The 27,267-nt window shown below is 52.3% G+C and overlaps 1 protein-coding gene across 1 annotated transcript in view; it reads right to left on the bottom strand.

The window, feature by feature from the left end:
* Nucleotides 1-12,089: 12,089 nt before the first annotated feature.
* The window catches only part of MN1 (MN1 proto-oncogene, transcriptional regulator), a 105,892-nt gene continuing 90,714 nt past the window's right edge, over nt 12,090-27,267 (bottom strand). Inside the window, exon 2 of the mRNA XM_082774164.1 lies at nt 12,090-14,602. Within this exon, the coding sequence (XP_082630290.1) occupies nt 14,415-14,602 (188 nt within the window). The 3' untranslated portion in view covers nt 12,090-14,414. The remainder of the gene's footprint in view (nt 14,603-27,267) is intronic.

The following is a 27,267-nucleotide window of genomic DNA, read 5'->3' as shown; positions in this document are numbered from 1 at the left end:
CCCTCAGCCACACAGAAGCATCAGTGACATGAGCAACACCTGCACTAACCGCACCACTTTATCATCACCATTATATTAGCCTCCACCAAAACCACATTTTGACTCACCCACTGATTTTTAAGTCTTCAGAACAGCACAAACTCACTCCTTACCTGCTGGTTCCCTTACGGCTGCCCACAAGCACCACGCCAGAGCAGCCCGCAGCACCTCCAGCTCCTCAGGGCTCACTTCCCCATCTGTGGCTCCTGCTTTATAAAACCTCCCTCCTGAAAGCAACCCTGCACCATTTAGCACATTAGGGCTTCCTACTCCAGTAAGAAACCATTGGTTCCAGGGCACAGCTGCTGCCAATTACCACTACTTAACTGGCACATTAAACACATAGTAAGGAATTAGGAGTTTCGGTCTGCTCTCTACTTAACAATAACAAAGTCACTTGACCTTTTTTCAGCCACCACAATGGCTGTGTAAGTGACTGCTTGACAAATGTGCTTTGTAATGGTCTCTGTTCTTTCTCATGCGACTGGTGGAACAGTTAATATCTTGAGTCACAGCATTAAGACGAGTGCTCGTGATTAATTTAAGATGTCAATTAATCACCCCAAATGGACTGGTTTGTCATCACTTCCTAATGGGAAGATGTTGATTTGTCCCACAGAATCTGTAATAGGAACTGAGGCTGAAGCCCTCGCTCAGGAGCGGTTTCAGAGATCCCTGTTTGTGTGCAATGAGACCCGGCCAGGGAACTACGGCCACTGCAGCACAAGAGCCAGTAAGGAATGAATAAATGAAGGAAATAAGCACTTCCATGCTCAAGTGTCCAATTTTATTCCCATTTTTAAAAATAACACCAACTGGGAAGAGCTCTCCATTTATCTTTTCCAGAGTGCCAGTGTTGATTTTTTCTTTAAACACTTTATCTGTGCAATGACAGGCGCATCACCCCACAGCTGGCTCCAGGGCAGCCCAGGCATGTGCTGGGGCATCGTGCACTCTTCTGGGTTATAGGTGACAATGTCCCGAGTCCAGAAAACACCGAGCACGCCTCCCTCACCATGTTTTCTGCACCCAAAGCATGCAGAAACAGCTTGACGTAAGGGGAAAAGGAGGAGGCTGCTGGGCACGGGGGCTGTACCCACCTGGCGCTGTGCAGGAGGGCTCTGGGCACGGGGAGGGGCTGCTCTGGTGACACTGGCAGTCCCTGAGCTGGGGCCCTGCAGACAGACACAGAGCCCATCACCTCCACTCCCCGCCTTGTCCTCCTCTCATCCCTTCCCTGCCCCTCTCAGCTCGACTTGCTGTTACTGAGTGTGAAATCAAATGGGTTTGTAGAACAAACCAGGTCCTGCTTTCTCTTTGCAGGAAGCCTTATCTAAAGAAAGAGGTCCTCTCTCGTGTCAAGTAATGTCTCATTCCTATACACAAATGAATGGGTTCAGGTGGGATTTTCAGAAGCACCCCAGTCTCATGAATATACATGAGACTTGTGCTTCTAGGTCACACACTTGGAAATCCTGCCTTAAGTCCTTGTCTTACACAAGTTCTCATTAGGAAGGTCCTGTATGGCAGCTTATACCACTGCAGCCCAAGTTCACATGAGCAGAGCAGGTGGGAAACCAGGGAAAACCGGCATGCTGCCAGCAGTGCCTATCTGTATCAGTTCAGCATTTACCCTAAGTCAAAAGAGTGCAGGTGTGCAACGCTTTTGCTGTTCTTGTAGCCGTACTTTCATACATATAAACGTCTGCGCTGTTTAAGGTGTCCAGCGTATACTGTGCTCTAATTTTACACTGTATTGTTTGGAGATAAAAAATCCATATCCAGTCTTTAGGAACCCCACACATTACTTCTCTCTAGAGCAGACAGCAGAGATTCAAAAAAATCTTTGATTTTAGCCGGGCAAAGAAGACACTGACAATTTCAAATCTGTCCTTGGTTTCTTTTTATAGAAATAAGACATGTGCAGCGATGAGTCACAAACATATCTCTAAGCACTTGCAAGTGCTGCTTCTCACCAGTTCCTCCGAGCCACGCAGCAATCACTGCAGACTCAGCCTCACCCCGAGCAGCTGGCTGAGGCCGGGGGCAGCAGAACAAGGGCAGCTCCGGGGCCCAGGGCCTCCTCCTTTGCACAGATGCACAGTGCTCGCAGAACCAACTTCCCTTGCCTGGCTCACTGAAGCGAAGAGGTGGCTGCACTTCGGGACCTGACCGGTGGCACTGGGAACGGAGCCTGTGCCTCTTCGCAGTGCAGCAGCGTTGACGTGTGCCCTGCAGTGCAAGCAGAGGCTCAGCTCATGCACGTTCAGCAGCTCTGGGCACTGAAGGCCGACGTGGCACCGTGCATTGCCCTCCTTAGTAGAGAACACATCGTGGACAGGCACCCAAGCTGGTTTCTTTTTTTTTTTTCTTTTTTTTTCTTTTTTTTTTTTATCTTTGCCTTTTACAAATTACTCTAAGTTCCATCCAAGAGCTTTGAGCTTTCTTTAACCAGCAGGAGAGGCCCTGTTTATGCACACTACAAGCTGTGGGAGATTCTGCTGTTAAACATTGACATGGATTGAAACGTTGACAAACTTTCACCCACTACCTGTTGTTAACACAACATAAACCTGTCTTCTAGGTCTACCTGTGGGATGTAAAGTATAAGGAATGATATCCACAGACAACTAGTTGAGAAGTTTACCAAAAGGAGGGAAAAAGCACTGTTCTGATGAAAATAGGAAGCAGAGGTCAAGTGCTGCAGTTTCCTCTTTCTGCCAGAGGTACCAAACTCCAAAGTCTGCCTGACAGCATCATATGTTTGCAGACACCTCCTGCTCCCGAACCAGCTCCTTGTCTGCTGCATGCTGCGAGGATGTGCACCGCAGCAAGTGCTGTCACAGCGGTGATAACTGCTGGTGTGGCAGGACAGAGCCACTCGAGCCCAGCCAGACACGGCTGTGCCCACTCCCCCCAGACCAGCCTGTACCATGCACTAAGTGATACCGAAGGCAGGAATACTGCTGTCAATGCAAAGGCAAGCACAGAGTGGTTCTACAGCACCATCATTTACACAGTCATGAAAACAAAATTGCTGGCTTCTTGCAGAATAACTCTGCTCTACCAGACTGTCTGTGAGCGTATTTCACAGATGCTAACATCACCTAGAACCAAAACGCTTGGGAAGAAATCCTATTCTACCAGATCACAGTGGGCATGTTGAATCAAAAGACAGCTAACGACTGCAAACACCCTGCTTTACTCCAAACGGCGATTTCCTTTGCTGCACTTTTCCAGGATGTTTCTGGGTCACTTGCTACCGCATGAGGCATTACCTGGATTCATGTGAGTTGTGTCACCACTAATCAGTCTCACACTGTGGCAATAAATAGAGTCCAAGTGGAGACAGAATTTTTTCCACCCCGAAGCCTGCATGAGAAAGGAGCGCTGCAGCAGGAGATAAAGCATTACCTGCCGCTGGCTCCCATGCAGCCCCCAGCAACTCATAAAACTCCAGGCTGCAAGTTCACAACTCATATTAATCACAGAGCAAAGATGATACTTGGGCTGCTGGAAAAGAAAAACAAAGATGGAAAAAAATAAACTGGAAGTGGGTTAGAGAAGGAAAAAAAAAACACAGAAGGTGTAACAGGGACGTGGAATAGGGCCATACCACCCTGCCTTAACACCTAGTGATGCTGTCCATCAAAACAGCTTCATCTGTCCCTTTTCACTTGTTTTGTTGTTGTTGTTTGTTTGTCTGTTTGTTTTTGTTTTGTTTTGTTGTTTTTAGATTTTTATTTTGGACAGACAACAGTGCTCCAGCACTGACAGGGCTTCCTCATCCTCATGCCAACACTGCATCTGTTCTTCTTTAGTTCCTTTGCAATGAGCTGCATTTTCCCCCATGCAGCCAGGTACCTCCCAGGAACAATACCTGGCTCATTGTATGCCCAGGGGCCCATGAAATCCTGCTCTCTCATCAAATTCTCCTCTCCTCCAGCCTGCATGAAACACGTACTCCTTTCCTACAAGTTCCCATGAAATCAGAAAAATGTTGGGAGCCTGGGGGGAGGAAGGACTGTCTTTCCCATCCATCCACTGCCTCCAAGTGTCCTTCTGTCCATGTGCAATCTGTGGCACAGCAGCCATGGGACCCGTCCTGCTGGCACAGCTGTGCGGGGCCACTTGGAGACCCTTTAGTAACTGTTATGAGCCTGTTCCTAGTGGGGTGTCCTCAGGGACGTCAGGTGAACCCCACGAGGTGAGCACAGCCCAGGCAGGAGTGGGCACAGTGTGCCACTCACCGGCATTCACTGGGATTTCTCCACAGCTTTTTTTGGACAAATCTCCATGACAAAAATGTAAAATCTGGAATTTTAACCCATAACCAACCCATGAAATTTCAGCTGCTTTTCCCTGAAAACATCCATCCCCTTTCCTAGACACGGCTGGGCTCTTGTTGTGGGCTGCCAGTACCAGCAGGACAGAACTTCCAGCAGTCGCAGAGTGGTGCCAATGGGGAAACTGGTCTTACTGGGCAAACAGGCCCCAAGGAGGGAGGCACAGGTGGCCCAGCCTGCGCCACAAAGCGTGAGCCTTGCCAAGGGCCTTCCCAGCCATCATGCATGCACACATAGAGGCTGGTCCCATTGTCCATAAGATCATTGTTTCTAATTCACACCAGCATGAAGGTGGGCTGTGAGGTGAGAAATACTCCCCATCCAAACAGCCCCAGCCCTGCTCTGCAGCCTGCGAGGACACCGCGGTGCAGGGAGGCTTGGCAGCAGCTGCCCCATGCCAGCAAGGTGTCGTGGCCGGGGGCACAGCCAGAGAGGGCCAGAGGAGCTGGCAGGGAGCCTGCACCAGAGCCACGCCACTGTGTGGATCATCCTCATGTGCTGACTACAAGGATTTCAACATGAAATCACAGAGTGCGAGACTGAGCCACAACTTTAATACAGATGGCAGTGTTAATTAGGGAACCAAAACTGCAATAATTAATTTTGTTCACTTAAAATAATTCTTCCAATTGATTCAGAAAAAAATAAAGTCATAAAAATGAAAGAAAATATTACCATATTTCTTATATCCCAAGCACCTTAAAATAAAAATAATTGCACAAAATGAGCAGCTGGAGAATACACAGAGTGGCAGCACCCAGTGGGAAAGCGAGGGAGATCAAGGTGAGCTAAGCAACCTCCTTTCAAAAGTTCCTGCTTTATACAGGCTTTGAAGTGGCAAAGCAGCTTCAGCTTGTTGTTCTGCGACTTGGCAAGTGCCAGCATCTTTACAATGCCTTACAAGGCACGAGCCCATCTCTGGGTGTGCCGGCACAGCCCCGCGCCGTGCCGAGGCTCCCAGCACTGATGTGTGGCCAGCAGCGCACGGGCCCGCGAGCCAGCACCGAGCTGTGCCAGGCTTGAGCTGCCTGCACGGCCTCACAGCCCCCAGGGGAGACGTTTTTCTGTGTGAGCTCCAGGGAGCAGACAGGGCCTGTCCTCTGGACGGAAGAACACGGCCCCGCACCACTGCTGCCCGGGTCAGGAGCAGAGATCACCCAATGCCACCATCAGGCAGCGGCAGGGCAGCCCAGATGCACTAATCTGACCCACTTCAGAGCAGTTTGGCTCTTTAATTTATTAGTTTCCCCAAGAAAGATGTTTGAATTTAAACATGTCATCACTGGAAATGTCCTCGTAAGCTGGCAGGCGCCTGGCCTGGGAGCAGAGGCAGCTCTGCTGCGCTGCCCTGATGTAACTGGCAGTGACACAGAGGCTCGGGGTGCTGTTCTGCTTGTACCCTCTTTCTAATTTGCTTTTGGATGTTTTATTCACAGAACTGCAAGAAGAAGAAAAACCACAGAATGACCTCAGCTAATATGGGAAGCCAGCAACCTGCAGGAAAAGGCTCTTTTGTAGCTGGAGTTCCCCACAACACAAAGCAGGAGAGAGGTAACCCCAAAGATAATTTCCTCATCCTGATTGGGGATCAATTGACCACTTGCTCCCATTTGTTCTCTCCTGGGACTGGCTGCCTTCAGCCCTGAATGCAAATCAGTCACTCCTTATTTCCAAATGCAAATAGCGTCTGTGAAAGGCCTCGCTTTGAAATCAGTATTATTCCCCGGGGTCCCGACCCTCCCTGCCACTTCCCTCACCCCGTCCTCTATCTCTGACTCTGCACTCTGCCTTCCCAGAGTAACAAAGGTTACAGGGAAATAAAAGCAGAGCAATTACCATCTGGGAATCATCAAGCTGGAGTTCAGGGGGGAAGGGAGCAGACTGCAAGGACCCTGCTTACCCAACTGCCCACCATCAACGCATTCCTCAGCCCATGCCTGTCCAAACAGCCTGGTAATTGCTGCGGTAACACGGCCCCAGCATCACCTACCAAAGCACAGCAGGGGTGGTGCAGCAGCCTGAGCCGTGCTGCCTCGACACCCTGGCTCTCACTCAGCTGTGCTTCCCTGCGTCCCCAGTGCAGAGCCCGGCTCAGCACCGTGCCGGAGCACTGCGCCCTTGTGCAACGCCTTTCATCTGTGCCCACACGTGTGGGCCTCGCACACACTGCCCTGCAGCGGCAGCGCCAGCCAGGACGGACATTTTTAAGAGCACCAGGAAAATCTGAGAATCAGAGCTGACACAGGGGCTGATTAGGAGCAGGCAAACTTTGTCCCAGTCTCTTTTCCCTCTCCAACGGTGCAGGTCTGTGCAAGCATCCCCTGCCTTGGTGCCCCACGGGGCCCCAGCAGCGCCCTGGGCTGTCAGTGCGAGAGGAGGCTCCTGCCCCAGCAGCTGCTGCTGAGCACAGTGTGAGCATCCACATCCCCTTCCTCTGCAACAAGCCCCTGAAACATCCCTTGCAGCAAAATAACACGGTGCCATGTCCCTGTGTGTGCCCACCGGTGCCACCAGGTCTGCAAGGCAGACAGGGAAGCCCCAGCAGCATTTCTGCCCTTCCCCAGTGGCCAGCAGGGGCTGCCCAGCATCCTGCCTCTGCCACCCCCACCACCACACGTCTAGCCAGGATACAGGGATGCCACTTCGCGTGGACAGGGGCACTGATATTTCAAAGTAGCAGGTCGAGCACTGCCCGCATGGCTCCAGGCCTGCCCTGCTCCCAGCACGCGTGCCCCGTGCCCGATGGGGACGGGGATGAGGAAGGGGACATCCTGCAGCTCCACTCCTCCTGTGTTCCCTCCCAGGCAGCCGTGCCCTGAACAGGGCGGCTGCTCCTCCAGCTCATCAATCAATTAGTGCTCTGTCCGCTGTGGAGCCTGGAAATAAAACCTCCCTGTAAATCTCCATCACAGCCGCTCTGTTTTGGTGGCGAAGGGCCCCGCATTCCTGAGTTTCAGGCCGCAGCCACGTCTTCAAGAGCAGAGCCACAAGAGCTTTCTGATGGTTAATTGCTGGCACACTCTCACTGAAAACATGAAACACCCCCTGACAAGCCGTGTGATTTATTACTGCCCACTGCAAAACGGAACAAAATCAATTGGCTATTACCTCACTTAGCGAAGGCTTGTCACCGCCTGGGAGCAGGGTGTTAAAAATAAAAGCCAGGCACAGCCCCGGCAGCGAGCCCCTGAGCTGGGGCCGCTCCACCTGCTCCGCGGCAGATAACACCGGGCTGCGCCGGAGACGGGCTTTGCTTTCCCTAATCATCGCAGCGCTGATGCACCACGAGCCTACTCCTGCTTGGTGGTTATTAATTATACAGATGTCATCGCAAGTGCCGCGTACAGTAAATTTCAGGAGAGATGCAGAGCAATGACAGAATATTTGTTTATGACAGAAACCTATCCCATAATTAATCAAATTCGTTTGACCCTTTCCTGACCAGGCAGCCCTCCCTCCGTACCGGGAAGCCAGGCAAAGCCTGCCATCACACAGCCTGCGCGGAGCTGCGCGAGCTCTGCAGGGCACGGCTTATTTGCTGGCTGTTAGGAAGTGGCCAGCACAAGCTCCAGGGACAGGGGCATTTTGCCCATGTGCCTACGCGCAATGAAGCACGATTTATTTGGCTGTTACCCTGTCGCAGAGGAGACAACACCAGTGTGTCCACCAAAGGCTGCTCAACACCCACACTGTGGCAGTGCTGATGCAGCCCGCCTCCGTGTGGCATTTCCAACAAAAACTGGCGGCTTCCAAGAACGCAGGGAAACCCACACATTGCCCTAGAAAACCTAACAGACAGAAAGCCACTCTGACAGAAATCCACCTTTATTTCCCCATTACCAGGTCTTTTCCGTAGCAGGAAAAGGAGGGAGACAGAAGACTATTTCCGCAGAAGCAGCTGAGTTCAGTGAGAGATCCCTGTGCCAGCAGGATCTGGCACAACCCAGGGACACTGCCACTTGTTTGGTGTCTGCAGCCAATGTTTGCAAAAGTGCTCTGCACCCGCCCAGCTCCAGCGACATTGTAATTATGGACAAGATGCAGAGCCATAGGAGAGGAGTCAGGGGGCACCACTGCTGCGGACACTTCTATGGTCACTTGGTGCAGTCGGTGTCAGGGACTGTGCCCTGGTACACGCAGGCTCATCCTGTGGGGCTTTGGTGGCAGTGCACATCTGCTGAGGAGCTGGCCAGAAACGGCTGATGCACATGTACATGGTATTTCAGAAACTGAATGGTGCCTCTCCTTGCATTTCATCGCCTTTGTTTCATTCCCAAATCACTTGCAGGCTCTTCCAGTCATAGCAGGGAGATGCTCCTCCCATGAAGCTCCGAACTGTGCAGAGCATAAAGAGGCTGCATTATTTATAGACTCCAGATAGATATTTCACACGCGGTCCATCCCATTCCCAGCATTCCCTCCATTCACAGATCATTAAGTAGCACTTGCTGACATATAAGGCAATGCAAGTGGAGTGGTTAACTTTGAATATTGCCATCCATCCCAGTGTTAAATGAGATTCAGAAAGTAATTGTCCAAAGAGATGGGGCAGCGTTTGCCCTGCCAAATAACGCTTAGCTCAGAGCATCCACAAAGGCACCAGCAATAATGTTATCGCAGGGGCGCCGGGCTGCACGACCCTGCACGCTGCCCCGCGCCACCTGTTCGCCGCTGGCAGCCCCGCGTGCAGGACACAAAGGCTGGCCGGGGCCCATTAGCATCACTGTGCTGAGCCGAGAGGGTTCTCCTCCCCTCTGGGCTCTCTGCTGCTCGGTGATTTTCCTCGCACAACAAAAATCCTCCAAGAACCTTGGAGGGGCACAATGCAGGCAGGGCTTCCCAAAAAAAAGCCTTAAGAGCAAAACCAGTCCCTGACTGGTTTAACATGGAGCCTGGTTGGCATGAGAAGGGGACTCTGCCATCAGCTCGCTCACAGACGGGTGTGTAGGCTCAGCAGGTTTTCCCTTGGCTGCCACAGGTTTTGAGCCCCTGCGATGCTTATGTCCCCTGCCACAGGCACAGAGCTTGCAGCCAGGCTGCCTGGAGCCAGCAGCTCTGCAGCCAAACCCGACCTTCTCCGGGCAGAAGAAAATCCCAGCTGGAAGCTCCCAACTGCCCCATCCCTGCCTATGGGGAGGAGGAAGATCAGCTGGCATGTCTGTGCCCATCCATAGGCAGCTTGGAGTAGCCCAGCAGAGACAATGGCAGGACATGGCTGTGGAGACATCTGTATCTGATCTAGAAAATGTTTTGGCTTCAAAATAGCAGCAGGGAATTGCTAAAGAGATAAATAAATAAATAAATAAGGCACATAGACACAAAAAGATCTGGGAGGCATTTACAGACTGTAGCAGAGAACTTTGGAAAATGAAGGCCTAGGACTTACGTCCCCAGGTAGCCTGGGCATTGTTCGGCAGCAGGGCCAGCCACTACACAGACATTTACTGGGGTGCTGGGGGAGCCAGGCACAGCCCTGGGCTCTAACATGCCACACCTGTGGGCTCCAGCAGCAGCAGCAGGTCAAAGATGTGACCATGCTGAGGGGTGGCACTTGGCTGACATGAGCTTCTCTGTGGCAATGCCAGCGTGCACCCAACGCAGAGCACGGAGGTGTTGGTCCCACGCCAAGCTGGGAGCTGCCGGCCCGTCCCCAGCGCAGCACCAGAGGAGCTGCCCCTGCGCCCTGGGGCTCGTGCCAGCTCCCAGTGGCAGGGCGAGGAGGAGAGGTGCTGGCAGCTGCGGCTGCATGGCAGGCTTGGTCTGCTCAGCAGGCAAGAAGGATCTGTTTCATCCCTTGAGTTCCTGTCGCTAAAACCTCGCCAATGAGACAATGAGCAGAGATTTTGAGGTCTGCAGCAGAACGCCTGCATCCCCATCCCAAAGGCAGCTGCCACCAACAGTGCCACAGGGCCATGCAAACCTTACCAGGCAGAGCAGGCCTCCCTGCTGCCATTCACAGGACCTTCCATGTTATCCTGGGCAATTAGTTTAAGTTTGGGGACCCAATACAGCTGTGTACCCCGCTCAGATTTCCTCTGCTAAGGCTAATGCTGTTGATTAGGGCAAGAGCCCCAGCACCTGCAAACCAGGCAGCAGGCACTCAGCGCGAGGTTTGCTGGTGCACGTCAGGTTCACAGCGGCACGGCGGCTGTGCTGCCAGCAGAGTTGCAGCGTGTCCAACGCTCAGCTAAAAGTCACCTCACACCGCAGCACTTCCATTTCAGTCCATAGCTCTGTGTGCTGCAGCCACAGGAGCAGAGGGGCCAGTGGAAAATGGGGCTCTGAGCTCATGCATCTTATTTTAGCTCTCCATCCTCTCTGGAAGCTATCTCAGGCATGTTTTGGGAATATAGCAGGTATTTTTATGAGTGGGATTTGCAAGGGTATTTTCATCTTAGTCTTGGAGACAGCTGGGCCCGCTGCCAGGCTTAGGGAGCACAGAGGCAGAGGCAAGAAACATAAAACTAGCGAGAGGTAGGTTTCCTACTGGGGCTTATATTTAGCAGTGAGGAGCAGGAACACTTTAAAATGTCCTCGTGCTCTCCGTGCCAGAGTGTCCCCTCAGCTAGGTCACAGGGGCCAACCTTGACCCAGGCCAGGAACAGCAACAGGAACGTGTCCCCGCTGGTGGCACTCGTCCGGCCCCGAGCACCTGGCACCGCCAGCCCGGCCAGGCGGGGCTGAGACCCAGGCTGCCCTCGGGACCAGCTGACGCCGGCGCGGCACACGCGGGAGCGAGCCAGCCATCGCCCACGTGCCGGGCGAGCGCTGCCACTGGGAAGCTGCACGCTGTGCTCGCCGCACACACGGTGCTCCTGCAGGCAAGGGGCACTGAAACGCCCTGGGCGGGCTCGTCTCCGATGCTCCTATCACAGCCGGTCAGCTCTGGCAGCGCCACGGCACCATGCGGTATGGCACACACAGGCCATCGTACCCAGCTGGCCACACGGCGTCCACGTGCTGTGTGCCCTCACTGCACGCATCGGCCCTGGGCAGGGGACACTTGTCACAGCACTGGGGACAGGCTCAGAGGGCAGCGAACAGATAAATAACAACTGCGGGGGAAAGCCTTGGAAAGAGGCGTCTAAACCAGCGCCGCTCCTTCAGAATTGTATCCCCAAACCACACACGGCAGGCTGCCACCATGACCTGTGCCCGGCCCAGAGACAGGAGCACAGCAGGCGATGCTTCCAGCGCTATACCCGAGGTGAGGACTGCCCTCCAGGGATGGCAGCTCACCCCCTTCCCTCCCCATCCAGAACATCAACCATGCTTTGAGCACCAGGCTCTGGCCACGTTTGTGCTTGAGGAGTGGGCATAGGTGGGAACACCCCACACCCTGTAAGTGAGGGTGCAGAACAGCAGCTGGCACCGGACCTGGAGCTCCTCTCGTCAAGGGGAGGACAAGGAGCGGTGTAACCCCCAGCAGGAAGCCAGGCGGGGCCAGGAGCCCATCCTGGCACAGGGCACGGCTGGGTGCCCCGGGACAGGGCCACCAGCCCGGCGGCGGATGACAAGTGGTGGCCAAACTGGGGCCGAGCAGCCGGGGGAGAAGCACGACCTTGCAGTGACATGGGCGCGCCGGCCGGGAACACGAGAGGAGCAGCTGCGCGGTGCTGGCGGGGGGCCGGGGGCACGGGCTGCCGGGGGCCAGCGCGCAGCCGCTCCGAGCCAGCGAGCACGGCCAGCGTGCTGCAAAAACAAAATGCCTTCCCAGGGAAGGGAGGGAAAAAAAAAAAAAAAAAAAAAAAAAAGGCAGCTTCAACCAAGAAACAGCCAGAAGTCATTTTTGTTTTTAAAGCATCTTTATTTTGTTCATTTTGAATTGAATTTTTATGCTTGTTTCACTGAAAACGGACAGACTTTGAAATACCACGTGTTCCCCACCCCTCTGCCCAGAGAGGGACAATAACCAGGAGGCAGAGGAAGGAAAACAAGTTTCCTTTCATGCCTTTTTTTTTTTTTTTAATACATCCTAAGTGTACTGTCATGCCCACACCCAACGCAACAGAACACGCCCCGCACCGGGGTCCCTGCAGGCACTCACTGCCCTTGCTGTCTCCTCGTGAGCCTCCTGCAGCACAGGACTCACACCAGGGCCCCACTCGGGCCTCACACAGGACCTCAGCAAGCCGTGGCTTCAGCAGGAGCAGAAGGCGGTGGTGGCCTTCAGTCCCATTCTTCAAGAGCTCAAGGGCAGGGCTGCTGACACATGAAAGCAAGGACTGCTCCACAAAGCCCTCGTTCCTGCTGCCTGTCTCCAGGACATGCAGGGAGGAGGTGGCAGCCAGGAGGAATGCCCCCCTCCTGGCCATGCTGACAGAGCTCATTTTGGGATCACCCTGGGATGGAGACTATAGCAGACCACTGCCGTTAAACGCGTGCTTCCTCTACTTCTAACCTGGACCAACTCTCCTTGTATTTATCCTTGCATCTTCTGTGCTGGTCTGTCAAACAGCATATAGCATCTTCAGTAAAGCTGTGGAGGAAACAAAGTGGCTTTTCTAAGAGGGGATCCTTTCCTTCCTGTTAGCACCCTCCGGATGCATTCAGCCACAACCTCATGGCTTAAAGGCTGCTCTGAGATCTGACATGGCAGTAGTAAGAAGCACTGCTGATACTCAGATTTAAGCGCACACATTTTGCCTAATGCAGCTGCCAGGTTCTTAAGCACTTGCTTCATTATGAAATCATTCACAGGCAGTCATTACGGAGAGACAACTGTGTTTGTCCCCCTTGGAAGGACTGGTCCAAACAAGTCAACAAGAGGCAAGCACCAGCACCCGGCCAGGCGCTGCCTGGCACAGCCTGCGGATGGGTAAACTACCACTGGGCTGGGGAGAGCTACCTTCACCTCTGGACTAGTCCTAGCAAACAACCCAGGGCCACACAGCCTGAGCAGACATGTCTTCGGGCAGGCAGCCTTTCCTGCAGTGCCCTCCTTGTTGTCTCCTTCAGCGGGCTGCAAAAATGAGGCCCCCACCTGCGAGCCCCTGGTCCGGTCCCGCTGCAGCTTGGCCCTCGTGCACATGGTGCTCCACCATTTCGGTGACCAACCTCTGAGCGTGAAATGGTGGCAGGCACAGCTGCACCCATCAGTGGCTGCCATCCTGTGCAAATCTACTGATTACATCTCAGTTGTCATGCCACTCAGTGAGAAGCGAAGCTAAATTAGAGCAACTAATTGCACCTCTCTTTGAAACAATCAGGATGACAAATCAGTGGTAATCTCTTCAGTTCTAGAGGAAAGCTATTGCTGCTCACTTACAAGGATTAATCAGCTTTTCATCAGTGTTATTATACCAACTCTGCCTCAGGAAAAGCCCCAAGGCCACGCTGGCTGGGCTCACACCACAGGGACACCAAGGCTTGCAGGTTCTGGCAGAGACGGGAGCACGGCAAGGTTGCCCTCACTCCCAGCCCTTGGCTGTTCTGGCCAGGCTGCAGGCAGGCTGGCAGCTCACGTTGGCCTCCATGCAGCAGGCAGGAGGCCCTGCCTGGCACGTGGCAGGCACTGTACCAAGCCAAGCACCCACAGAGCAGGGGACTGGGCTTCAGGAGCCAAGGCAGCCCCATGCTCAGCACGACTGGCAGCAGGGGAGATGGGTAACAACTACCTTAGAGCCTGAGCGGGTGTGGGAGCAGAGCCCAGGAAGGTTTTTGCTGATGCCGCCACTCCATGTGCACCATTGCTGTGGATAAGGAGAGGGTCCTTGTCTCAGGAAGGGCTGGTCAGCATCTCTGGCCACACTGAAGTTCTGCACTTTGCACCCTTTCTGCAGAGAATGTCTTTGGGAGGCAACTTCTATAAAAGCAACTGGCTGGTGGTGTTTATGCAACTAAATCAGCCTCCCCAGTGTGGCACTAGTCCCCAGTATACCCTCTACAAAGATATGTACACCCCACCTCACTCTGTCAGCATGGCCATGGTGCACCTGCCTGTGGGCAAAGGGTAGCTGAAACTCGTGTCCATTCTGCCTCCCCTGGAGCCGGCCGGACCTAGCAGGTGTTTGGGCATCGTGCTCTTGCTTAGGTGCAGGTCAGCGCCGCTGCCAGCGACCCGGCCCAGTGCAGCAGCTCTGAGTGGGAGGCCGCCCAGCTGTGTGCTGGAAGATGATCCTTGGAGTCCAGCAGACAGTCGGCAACAAGGCCAGCATGGTGCTGCTTGGGGACGCTGTCCGAGAGGGCATCCACGTGGCTCTGGGTTGAATCACAACCTGCAAGGGAGGGAGAGCAGACTGGATTAGCAAAACTCAACAGGAGTTACAAATGCCCAGCTAACAGCAGCGTGCTGTGGCTTCAGACAAGCTGATGTTAAGGGGTCCTGGACCATGGCCCTATTGCAGCATCTTCCATGAAAAAAAAATGAATCAGACTGCAACCAATTGCTAGGGGACCATAAAGGGTCCTGAGTCTGTGCTGGGATCCCAATGCATGCATGCCAGTGCACCAGAGCCCACAGCAGTTCAACACAGCTCTCCCACTGTGCACAGTAGTTCTGTGCCAGCTCTGTTAAGTTACAGCATTTAGATTGCACCATAAAAATGCAATGATGCACTTGAGTTGCATAAAGATCTAACTCGTGGAGGAGAAAGGGCTCTTGATGTTTCCCCATGGCAGGCTTTTTAGGGTACATTATGAAAGCTAATACCATGGATGGAGACTGAATGGGAAGGTAAGCAGGCCAGGTGACAGAGCCCTCCAAAAAAGTTAAAATAAAACGGCTGAAAAATGTAAAAGAAAATGGAAATCTGCAATAAGTGCCCGCTACCAAAGAAACCTCTAGCATGCTCATATATTGTAAGCATACACTACGTAGCATAATTGTAACTTCACTTTCCCACTGACATGCATGTGCACATACAAAGCATAACATGAACATAAAATATTGTGGAGAAAATCTATGTTGTCTTCATGTATAGATATAGAAAGCATCCAGGCAATTAATTTCTCCTAGTGAATTCAGAGCTATCCTTAAAAACAGAGCTCTCCAACTCATTGTCTTTCATGCCAGAACAATTACAACCAAACCCCCTGCTTCCCCCCTCTCCTCCCCAATACCAAACTCACTCCTACCTGACTTACTAGAATTTGTCTTTCTGCTGCTGGGGTGTTGATGCACAGCTTATTCTGTGGCACATTAAACTGCCCACTAAAGACAGCGTGATAAAGAAGTTGGGTTACAAAGCACTGTATCTGCTCTGCTCCAGATGGATTCTCTGCAGATCCCGTTTGCAGCTTTACTTGGGCCAAGTTAATTAGAAATGCCTGAAAGTCAAAGCATCGTTCTCGCATGCGATCACAGGGAGTTTCCTAGTATATTTTGTAATCAGGGCTCATAAAAACAGTCCTTCCCTCATGTGCTGCTGTTGTTGCCCATAACAAAGACATTTCAGATCAAAGGAAAGGGTTAACCCCCATGCAGTCGCTGCATTGAGTCTTGGAGGTCTGAATGCTGCCAACTCCTGAAAAATGGCCACCAGGCAAGCTGCTGAGAATAATCAGAATAAGATTGGAAGGTGTCCACATCAATCAATCACTTGTTGACAGATGACTGGAAGCCCCCACTGTGACCGTGGACAGCTGACCAACTCTCAGCTTCAGCTGAAGTCTAACATTAGACTGTTTGTTTCGTGTGGGTGGCTTATGCGTTATGACCTTAATAGTCAATCAATCTTGCAATGAGCAGTCTGTCTGGCAGAAACATTAATTATCCATACTATTCATGCATTGAAAAGCTTTATCTTCAAAAACTCAGCATCTCTTAGGGAAGAATAACAGAACAGAGAGCAAGAAAATAAGCCCGGCCTCAGCTCCTGGATGGGAACAGGACAGCGTGGAGAAGCTCCTGGGACTGGTGCAGCCCCAGCCCGACCACAGGCCAGGACCCAGGGCAGCGCTTGGCCTCTGCTTTCATTCTGGTACCTATTCAGAGAGCTCAGAGGCTGCTGCTGGAATCAGTGCCAAGAGGAAGACGAGGGGGAGAGATATAAAAGGACAACAAACACACATCAATTAAACCTTGCAAGCTGTTAGTCACACTAGTTAATAAGTTCTTTCTATCTGTAAAGTGCTCTTGGTGACAAATCCTTTAACTGGCACTCAGAGCGTTATTATGGCTTTCAAGATGCCTCTGCCTTTCATGTGCAGCTTCTTGTACACATGTGAGTGCTCCCCGTTGCGCAGTCTGTTTACACTAGTTGTGAGAAGACATCATCAAAGCAAACTGAAAGCAACACTAAATACTTGAGAAAAACAGAATTCATTCACTGCTGCCTGCTCTGAAATCGCCTTTCACTTGGTTTAGTGGCAGCCGTCGCCACAGACCGCAGCAGGAGGATACGGGCAGACAGGCTGCTGCAGCCGGTGCTCGGCCCCTCTGGAAGCACCCAGCTCCCGGCACAGAGCAGGGACCAGGCCCCTTCCTGCGGGCTGCAAGGAAAGCAGCCACGTCTCTGGCAACCAGGAGCGAGCCTCTCATGCCAGAGGTGGGCTGCACAGCGGAGCTGGGCTCGGCTGGGGACAAGGCGCAGCCCCTGAGCCTGGGGACTGTGCAGCAGAGAGCCCCCCCGGGATGCAGGGCAGGAGACTCCCTGCCCGCCCTTCTCCATCCCCTGCCACGGGCACCTTTTGTTCCTGTCCATCAGCCCTGTCCTCACCCCATCGCCACACCCCAGCCATTCCTATGCCACAGGGGGCCTGGAGGATGGCACGGGCTTTGTTCCAAAGAGCTAAAATAAGGGAAAGCATTGAGCAAGGTGAAGGAAGGAGAAGAGGGAATGGCCTCCACACAGGGGTCTGCAGGGCAGCGTGGGGCTGCCAGCACAAAACATCCCAAACTGCTGCAATCTGGAGGAACCAGTGCAGCTGTTGGAGCCACTTGCACAGGGCAGGATAGCAGGTCCTGCCCAGCTCTTGCCTCTCTCCAGCTTTATTAAGCTCTTCAACAGCCACTGCAGGGGAAACCAAGCCAAGACATCAGACAGGTATGGGCCAGGTTACCCACTTGCCATTTCAGAGCAAGGCGCCCCTACAGGGCACAGTTGGGAGCCAGCTGTGGTGTCAGGACACATCCTTTTCGCCTGTTGCAGCCAAGCTATGCTGCCCTTCTGCTCCCCTCCTTCCCACAGCCCCAGTCAAACCCTCTCTAGCATGGGGCTGGTCTAACACGGGACCAGGAGTGGCAGAAGGGCCATGTGTACAATACCGCACGGTGTGCCCTGCATGCTCCCAGTGCAGGCACAAGCATTCTTCATCAATCCCTCATAGCTGTGGAGTCCAAACATTGAAAACATAACACCACAAGCTAAACATTTGCCCATTCTGCCCAGACATACAATAGAGACTTTATTGCACGTGTGCTTCACATCTCCCCCCATTGCCAAATGCTCTTGCCTCTGACAGCAGAGGAGGCCAAGATTCCCTGGCTGTACCCTGCCCCAGACGGGTGGTCCCCAGTGGACATCATGTGGGTACCCCACAGGACAGGAGGCAGAAGCACCTTCAGTACCAGAAGCACAACCAGGGGTAGGGCAGGTTTTTGCTCAGGTGAGGAGCAGTAAGAAGTTGGGTCTAATAGCACCCCACACAGCACAAAACCAGAGTGAGCTCTGGGCAGAGCAATGTGGGATGTGCACCCGTGGATAAATGCACTGGCACAGTGGAGGCTGGGGATCCCCAGCCCTGACCGCCGTGCCCAGGGCCAGCAGCTGCACAGACAGAACACAGCTCCGTGGGATGCCACAAAGCAAACCATCTTCTGTTCAGTCAAAGTCAAAGCAATTAGACCTCGGCAACGTTAGATTAAAAAAGAGACAGCTAATCAGAGACCGTCCATAATCTTTCACACTCAGGCTGCCAAAGCAGGCCACAATTCAGCAGGCCCTGTCTGGACCGATTATATTTCCTGAAAAATGAACAGTAACTCTTGTGTAGATGCAAGTTATGTTTCTGCAAACTCTCTTCTGCACAAATTAAAGTATTCATCACCTTAATAAACATTAATGGGGAATGGTCATTTATTAAATTCTAAAAGATCCACACCCTCAAAGCAATCATTTCAGATTTGGTATCCAACACACTCACAGCACAAGCTCAGAGCGGCTCCGAGCTGGCGGGTGCTTGATGCCCAGGCAGCCTCGCTCCCCACCGCCGGGCAGCTCTGCTCAGCCCGCAGTCAGAGCTCTCAGTCTGTGTTCAAGCTTCTACATGGAGCACCCACCTCTTCACAGCACGGGGTGCCTCCCATGGGAGCAGCTTGAGTAACGCTACACTAACAGTGAGCACAGCCCCCAGCCTCCCAAAACATGCAGCCTTGCACCTCTGTATTTAACTGTGCTGAACATGCCACAGCCTGCGTGATGCTGAAGGGTACAGTTCAGTGACGTGCCGCACATGGCATTTGTGTGGCTCCTCACGCAGCTTGCTCCAGGGGCCCTCCTCCACATGCCTCTCCCAAATGCATGACAGTGAGCACGGCTCCGTAGGCACTGCCTGCCCTGGAGCCACACGGGGCTGGTGCAGGACCACTGCCTTGAGCGGAGGAGGGCTCAGAGGCCAGAGGCAGGCCCTGCTCCCCGGCACAGCAAGGAAAGCCCTGATGGGCCAGCAACCAGCAGGTTACTGCAGAGCCTGCTCCTCCCAAACTGGGCAGGAGAAACCCCTCTTCTCCCCACAGGAATCGCAGGGACTAAGTAAGGGGCCATGCAGCCAAGAAGTGGGATTGCAGCAAGAGAATTTGGGAAGGCTCCAGGCTATCAGTTGCATGCGATAATGTTAGATCTCATGCCCCAAAAGATCCTCGGTGCAACCTTGTCTCCTTAAGCTGGCTCAGGGCTTCACTGCTGGTCTCAAGTGGCAACTTTCTGGATTTTGACCTTGCTGGAATTTGCTCCTTGGAGGGGGAAACCAGTCCATAAAGTTCCCATTAGTATAAAAGCAGATGTAAGCACTTTGTTGGCAGAGTTCAGCAGCAGGGAAGCCTGCAGTTGATCAGTTCTGCCTCACTGGTCACTGCAGTCAACAGGAATTACTACAGAGGATTTCTGTGCCCCTTCTCCTAAAGCCCACCCCTCTCCAAAAAAAAGATTTAAAGAAACCAGCCAAGCTCAGGCACCACTCCAATATAATGCAATAAATCTGTGTGATTCATGCAGAGGGGAGCTGCACCCCATCCAGGAACAGCCAGCAGGAGAGCAGCACAATTTTGTTTATTGTATGAAACGAATCTAACCATGGGGACTGGATGCTACTTAATAGAAGGCTCAAGCAGCTCTGGGAGGTGTTTATGCTGAGTGATTCCAAGTACAATCAAGGTATGTGTGGGTAGGAGCTAGGGCTGACATGTAGTACTGCCTTTTCACAGGAGAGCAAAAAGCTTACACTCCTGGATTTTCCATAGCTCGTTAACATCATCTTCCCCTTTTCAAGGGCATTTTGGACACAAGGGCAGCAGCCAGGCACAGTGCTCAGCCCAGCTCACCCTCCTGGGCTGAGCACAGCTCCGTGCTGGGCCATCAGCCCCAACAGGCACTGTGCTGGGCCTGCAGGACCTCAGCACAGAGCTGACGGGAGGAGGCAAGAGAAAAAGAAGAGAAGACAACAGCATATAACAGCATGCTCTCACTGATGTGCTGCATGGTGCCTCCCATACAGGCCCATCACCCACCAGCAGAGGACAGGGCTCAGCTCCCTGCCTCCCGGCAGCAGCAGGGCACACACTGCAGCTGCAGCTCCAGAGCTGTTGCTACCATCTCCATCCACATTATACTGAAAATCAGCACCAACTGACCTGGTTCCAACTAGTTTTGCTTTATGATTAACACTCTCTGGGCCCCTATTCACTCTGTTATTCTCACCAAATTAAAGAGCAGTCCCGGATCCTTGTTAGATTTGCTCACACTTGAGCAGTGTCATGTGGTCAGTAGCCCATGGCAATACACTAAATTAAAGACCTAATGCAGAATCCACCTACAAGCCTGACAACTAATGAATCGAAGGCTCCAGGCCCCAGAGGACCTGCACTGGGATGAAGCCACTCCACACAGAGCTAGAGCCTGAGTACAGTCCCTGGGCTGTCATTCAGACGTAAAGAGTTGATTAATTTTATTCACCACAGGACACGCAAACAGCATCTCCTTCAGCCGGCCGCTGGACAGCCGGGCAGCACAGCTCCCGCAGCCCGGCTCCCATTATCACGCACGGTAGGAGCAGGGAAACGCTCCCCGCTTGGTTTCAATTAACAGCACTCGAGTCCTGTGCATGGAAAAACAGGCCCTCTGCTCCTTGATGAACGGAGCACCTCTGCCTGCCCCCAACGAGACGCACGCTGCCCTCCGCCTGGCACCGCGCCGACACCGGCCTCATCTCGGCCGTCCCCGCGGGGTACGCTGCCCGCAGCGCCGCTCCTCCTCCAGCCCCGTGGGCCCGAGGGCACCAAAACACCGCACCACGCAGCCGTCCCACATCCATCCCCACCCTGCGGGCTGGTTCTGCTGCCCATGGGCATCCCTGAGCGCCGGCAGGAGAGGATGAGACCCAACAGCTCTCACATGGGCTCACCAAGGCCTCTCCCTCCCTCACAGCAGCAGCCAGGCGAGCACTGGATGTAAATACTGGGGCTGAAGCAGCAGCCATCAATTTTGCTCTGAAACATTTCAGGTTCGAGCTCTACTCTGGAAAGGTTCAGCCTGTTGTATCAGACAGCTTCAGCCCTGCAAAGGTCAGGGCTGTTTTGGTAAGGAAATGTTTGCTGAAACCCGTCCCCTCCCCCACATTCCTGCTCTCAGCTCCACACACGCTCACACTGCTCCAGCCTAAAGAAATTGAAAAAATACCAAATGCGGTGTTCCTCTTCACAGAAAGCATGCCTGCATCCGAAGGTCACAAAAGTCAAAAGAGCTGCACAGCCATCCAGTGATGTGGTGCACACAGAGCTGCTTTTAGCATTAGTGTTTGTTTGGCTTTGTTTGTTTGTTTTTTGACTTCTCTCGCACCAAACTTGAGAAGGTCTCTCTCCCAGTAAACAGCCAGGTGAGCCCAGTACAAAACCAGTGGTGAAGAACAGCTCAAGCTCCCAGCCAACCCTTTGCTGTCCCTTGAACACTGGCAGCCTGGCAGTCATTGCTCCTCCAGCCAAGCATCTTGGGGCTGCCAGGTGTTGGGGAAACCCAAACCCAAATGCCCAGAGAACAGACCCACCGCAAGCTACATAAGACAACAGTTAGAATATCTGCTCAGAGAGCACCCGTCTCGAGAGGGGAGTGGATGAGAGGCAGAAGCAGCAGCCAAGCAGCAGCCAGCAGCGCACTGCAGCTCCACCAGGCGCTGCCAACTCCAGCACAGGAGCACAGGCACAGGGTCTGCAAGGGTGGATGTTCAAGTCCAACCTGGTTTGGATGCTTGAACTGTTTTAAATGCTTACACTGCATGTAAAACATCTCTGAGGATCCAGGTCTCACCCAAACGCAGCCCTCAGCCCTGCCGTGCACTGCAGGCACTGGCACCTGTAATGGCAAGCAACCTTCTGGACGCCAGCGCTGCTGGAGCCCCACTGCCTGCGAAAGGGGTGCTAGCCAGCAGCCTCAGCTGGACACAGACCTCTCCTCACTGCTACCAGCCTAGCTCCCAAAGAGGCAAACACTATTTTACAACAGGCAGCTCTACTGAATGTTTCTCATTGACAAAAGTAGCTATTTATATGACACTTATAAATGTGTGTACACAATGGACTCAGGAAAGCTCTATGTCTAAATACTGTCAACACTGACAACATTTTTATTATACCAGTAAATAATTTGTTTTGTTGCTGCTTAATTGAGAATCAATATACTTCCTATGTTTAATTACATTCCTTCTTTCAGAACGGTTGGGATCGGTTGGTCTTTTTTATCCCTACAGAGATTAGGGACTTTGTATTTAGGATGCAGAGAGCACAGAGACTGCCCATAGGAGAGAACAGCCCCATTAAAGAAACGGGCATAGTTAGCAGGATCATCATTAACTATAAACAATCCTCAAGAAGAAAGGTCACAAGCACACTTACCCTTTCCGATCTGTAAACAACCAATTATTCAGCTCATCAAACAAAATAATGCACAAGTATTTACATGTGTGGTGTTTGTGCATGCAAGTGTGCGTGATCAGGTGCAGCTGTCATTGCTGCTAGAAGCCCCATGTTGGGACATCTCTGCATGCAAAATCTGGACGGGGTAGCCCAGCACACAGGCGACAGATGAGCCCCCCTCCTCTGGCTGCAAAGCCCCCACATCACGGGAAGACAGCTGGCCAACCGATGCAGCAAAACCAGGTACCGTATCAAAGTCAGTGCTTGCTGGCAGACCGCAGCACCATGGCTCTGTCTGGGGGCAGGGACTCACATCCGAGCAGCGTGCAAATGGACTGGATATAAATAATAATACCCTGCGCTGTCTCAGAGACAGCTGTGTGGTAACTCTTGCAATTACTTGCTTGTAAATGGCAACCTTTACATGTGCTTGACTCGTGACATCTTTACGCGCTCCGTCTCCAGAGAGCTCCTGGGGCACAGCTTGGAGGAGCAGCCTCCCACAGGGCCCCCACAGTGCTCCCACCCCAGCCAGAGCTGGGCTGGGCAGGACACTGCTGTGCTGAAGGCTCTCACCTCGCCCAGCTGCGATGTGGGGCAGAGGCTCTGCACTTGCCCCAGGTGCCCCAGCTCCCCGGGGAGCCCACCCGAACCTCCCGCCCCGGAGATGGTGACCGACAGCCAGGCACACGCTGCCACAGCCACCACCCCCTGCCTGGGATTTGCTCATGGACCTAAGTCCGACTCCTCATCTCCAAAGTATGCATGCACATCTTTGGCACAAGGAGAAAAGCAACATACTCCTTCTCCTTGGCTGCCTCAGCACGTGATACAAAAAAGCAGGCACCTGAAAACCTGCACAGCTCTATGGACACGGCACAGAACAGAGAGCAGGCTCCACAGGACACCTCCAGAATCCTGTAACAGCAGCGGGCTCTGCAGACGCGTGGCTCGGTCACCCAAAAGCAGGTACACAGCGATGGAGCTCAGAGCTAGGATCAGACACCAGAAACTGGAGAGGCAGAAGGCTGGGAAGCCCTGTGATGTGCTTCATCATCGCCTCAGCTCCCAGCTGCGCAGAAGCATGGAGTCAGGCTGCAAGCTTCCTTCTCCTCTCTATTACTGGCAATCAATTCATTCCCAGTGTGCGAGGAGGGCGGCAAGGAGAAGCACTTCAGGCTGAAACACACTTATTTGATGCTGGTGCACAACCTACCAGACCAACATTTCTCCATCTGGATAAAGCATGATCACTTCTGTAAAGCAATCTTTTGGCCCCAGTGCTCAAACTGCATTTTGGCATTATTTTTTTTCCTAGACAGACTTCAATCTCATTAATTTTAAGACACTCTAAACTCTCTTTAGCTGTCTCTAATATAATTCTCCTAACTTAAGATACACTAGATAGAAGTAGCCAATCCCATTCATAATTGTATATATGGCCAGCAATTCAAATTCACTTCCCCTGATTTAATGTCCTATTTGTATTCTATCAATAAATGAAGTTCTCAGGACCATACTTAAATGGAAGGAGCACTATGCTCTGATAGCCAAAGCCAGCAAAAAAAATTCATCACCAAACCAAAATGCCTTGTAGTATATGATTCCTTGACTTATTGTTCTCTCCTCTTCACTGCACTTGAATATTAAATGTTGTATTAATAGCTCACTCTTAATTATCCATGAGTAATGTACTACAACCAGGAAATTAATGGAGGGAAGCACCACAAAAATGGAAAAAAAAAAAAATCTAACTATCCCTGATACATTTTCAAACAGCTTGTGAAAGAAAGGGAGGTACACACACAGCTTTGAACACAACCAGATAAAAGACCAGCTGCTGGGGAGGGACCCACCGTTGAACCCTGCGTGAGTGTGACTCCACACCCCAGGAGAGCTGCTGACCGTGGGAAGGAGACTAAGAAGGGGTCTGATAAGGATGATATATAAAATCAGACGTGGCCCAGAGAAGGGAGAGCAGGAGCTACCATTTCTCTGTCCTGAAGCCAAAGGAGGAAGAGACGATGAGTTAAGCCCAAGTGAGAAATTCTGAACTGCTAAGCAAGGCTTTTCCATAAACATGTAATTCAGCTCAGGACTTTGCTGCAGAAAGGTGCTGAGATCCAAACTTGAGAAGATTCATAAAGGACAGGATGTTTTTATGGGTAACGTGGGTTCTCAGAACTAAACACTGCAGCTAACAGACACCACACCCCTCGCCATCACAGTTTAACGTGCTCCCTGAGGGCACAGGAGGATGCCTTGTCTCCGCTGGGATGTCGTCCCCCTCCCCAGCCCTGGGCCCCAGCCCTCACAGAGGCTGGACCCCATGGGACGGATCCTTGGCCCTCCTTGGTTTCCAGGTTTCACCAGAGCACACATCCCGTGGGCAGGTGGGCCACAGGCGGAGGTGGCAGAGCAGAAAGGTCTGAGGGTGGGAGCACGGGGCCCTTCCCATCCGCCAGCTCCCAGCAGGACACAGCACAAAACGTGGACAATTCAAAAAGACGACCCAGCTGCTGATCAGCCAGTGCATGGCTCGTGATGCTTCATGCCACTAACATCACAGTGCAAAGGGAAACGCCTCAGACAACTGTGAAGAGGGCTTCACTGAGCAGAAGATATGGGCTGCTATTCTCCTTTGCAGCAAAAATGCAGCCAAGCCTAGGTGCCAGCAGCCTCCTGCAGCAAGCACAGCATCCCTGCTCCTGCTGCAGGCTCTGCCAAGCCTGTGGCAACAGTGCAGCAGCTCCTGCCATGTCCTTTTGAGACCATGACCCTGCGCAGGCTGGCGTGCTCTGAACCTGGAGATGCTGGTTGGAGTTAGCCCACATAAAAACCACATTAGGTGCCAGCTGCTGATGCAAGCCTCAAATCAACTCACTCATGCTTGGAAATTGAGCCCTGTGAGAGACGTCACCACTGAAATATACACACAGCATGGGCTGAATATATCATCACTCTCAATGTATTGATCTACTTTGAGTGTATTTGGCTCCATAGGTCAAAATATGCCTGTACCATCAGCTGTACATCATGCAGAAGGTAATACACCTATTCTTCTTCCACCATCACCACAACCTCAATTCACAAAGCATTTCAGGATATGTGGAGGCAGAACCAGAGCTTTTTAAAGTGCACTTTTGCTGATAATGCTGCAAGAGTAATAGGTGCCACAAGGACAACAAGAGAGCCAGAAGACAGACAGATTGACCCCCAAGCAGCTAAGTTCTCAGACAGCTGAGAACAGTCTTACTGGGCTGTGATGCAGCCTCACAAGACCAGATAGTAATGAAGAAGAAAGAGGAAGTAATATTCCTTTAACTTCATCCCTAGAAATATTGCCCAGGGGACAGAAACATTGCAGAAGTTGCGTGTACCCCAGTGCGAAGCACAGGAATCAAAGCTGCAGTACTCTGATCTGCTCCGAACTTTGTAAAGCTAATTTATTGAATTGTTCAGCACAGGGAAGGGAATTAGTTACTTTGTCTCTTACTCAATAAAGGCATTAAAAAATTAACAGGCCATTACTGAGTTTTCTTTGCATTTTCTGCCTATTACAGTGTTATTTAATGACTCAGGGCTCAGCTCTGAACTTTGCATGCATCAGCCTCAAGTTTCCTCCTTCACAGAGAGCTGGCATGGGCAGCTCTCTTGCAGGGCCAGGCACCCACTGCCGGCATGGTTTGCAGGGAGGACACCGGTGCGTGGAGGCGAAGAGACGTGCAGCAGCAGGTCCCTGCCAGTCACCTCAAGAGCAGTGTGGCTCCGGAGAGTCGCTCTGCCACAACACCTTCTGCAGACAGCAGGGGCTGAACCACCCCGCAGCAGGCTGCATGGTCCTGCACCCAAATGTGCACCATGGCACCTGGAGAGCACGTGCTGCCGCGTGTCCCAGGGAAAGGCTGTGCCACAAGGCCACAACACAGCACCTCTGCCACAGAGTACTGGGATGCCGTGGGACAGCGCCAGCACGACTTCCGCAAGGCAGCCACAGGCAGCTGCAGGCACGGTGACTGCAGCATCCACCTCCACGGGTGCAGTCCCGAAGCTGCTCCAAAAGAGTGAAACGGTGAAGTGCCTAATTAAGTATGTGCCTCCTATTGCCAGAGCTCTGCAGCAGCCATGAATTATGCAGCGACTCACTTACATGTCAGCAGGATCACAATATTGATGAGTTATCCCGTGTGTAATCTGATAAAAACCAAGATAAACTCAGCAAAAATTGAGTGTAATATGATCCTTTCCTTTCAATAAACAATTTCCAGCACAGCGTTCGGATCGTCTCCACTGCACTCCTCTCTCCCTGGGCTCTCTTGTCACCTTAGGCAGCCTAACACAACGGCTCCTCAATATGGCCTAATACCGGAATGAATAAACAGCCAAGCTGGCTGCATTAACCTACAAGCTGTGAGACAGTGCTGGGTGTCTGTTAAACACTACCTGGGGGATATTTTCATGCCATATGGAATTAGAGGCTAGTGCTTTCAATAATGCCGGTGCATTCCACAAGGTCTGCTTTTTGGCATTTAGATTAATGCTGGAGACAGGGAGGAAGAAGTTGCCATGTCTCACACTGACTCCCTCTTCTCCGTCTGAACAAATGACGGATGGCAGAGTGCAACTCCCACTTGGAAATGCTTTCCAACACTCATTCAGACCCCAGGTCCTGACTCTGGCTTCCATAACAAGCTGACTGCTTTATAATCCTAGCCCAGATGCTTTCACTACCCTGGGAAAAGTAACTCAGGCTCCCTTCTTTTGTCAAAATGCATCTTTACAAGAAATACCTTCTGGACCAGAGAAGATATTTGACTC

The sequence above is a fragment of the Aythya marila genome (genome assembly GCF_965140915.1).
Source record: "Aythya marila genome assembly, chromosome: 17".
Lineage (NCBI taxonomy): Eukaryota > Metazoa > Chordata > Aves > Anseriformes > Anatidae > Aythya > Aythya marila.
The sequence above is the reverse complement of the archived record's forward strand: the minus strand, read 5'-3'. Positions and strand labels throughout refer to the sequence as shown.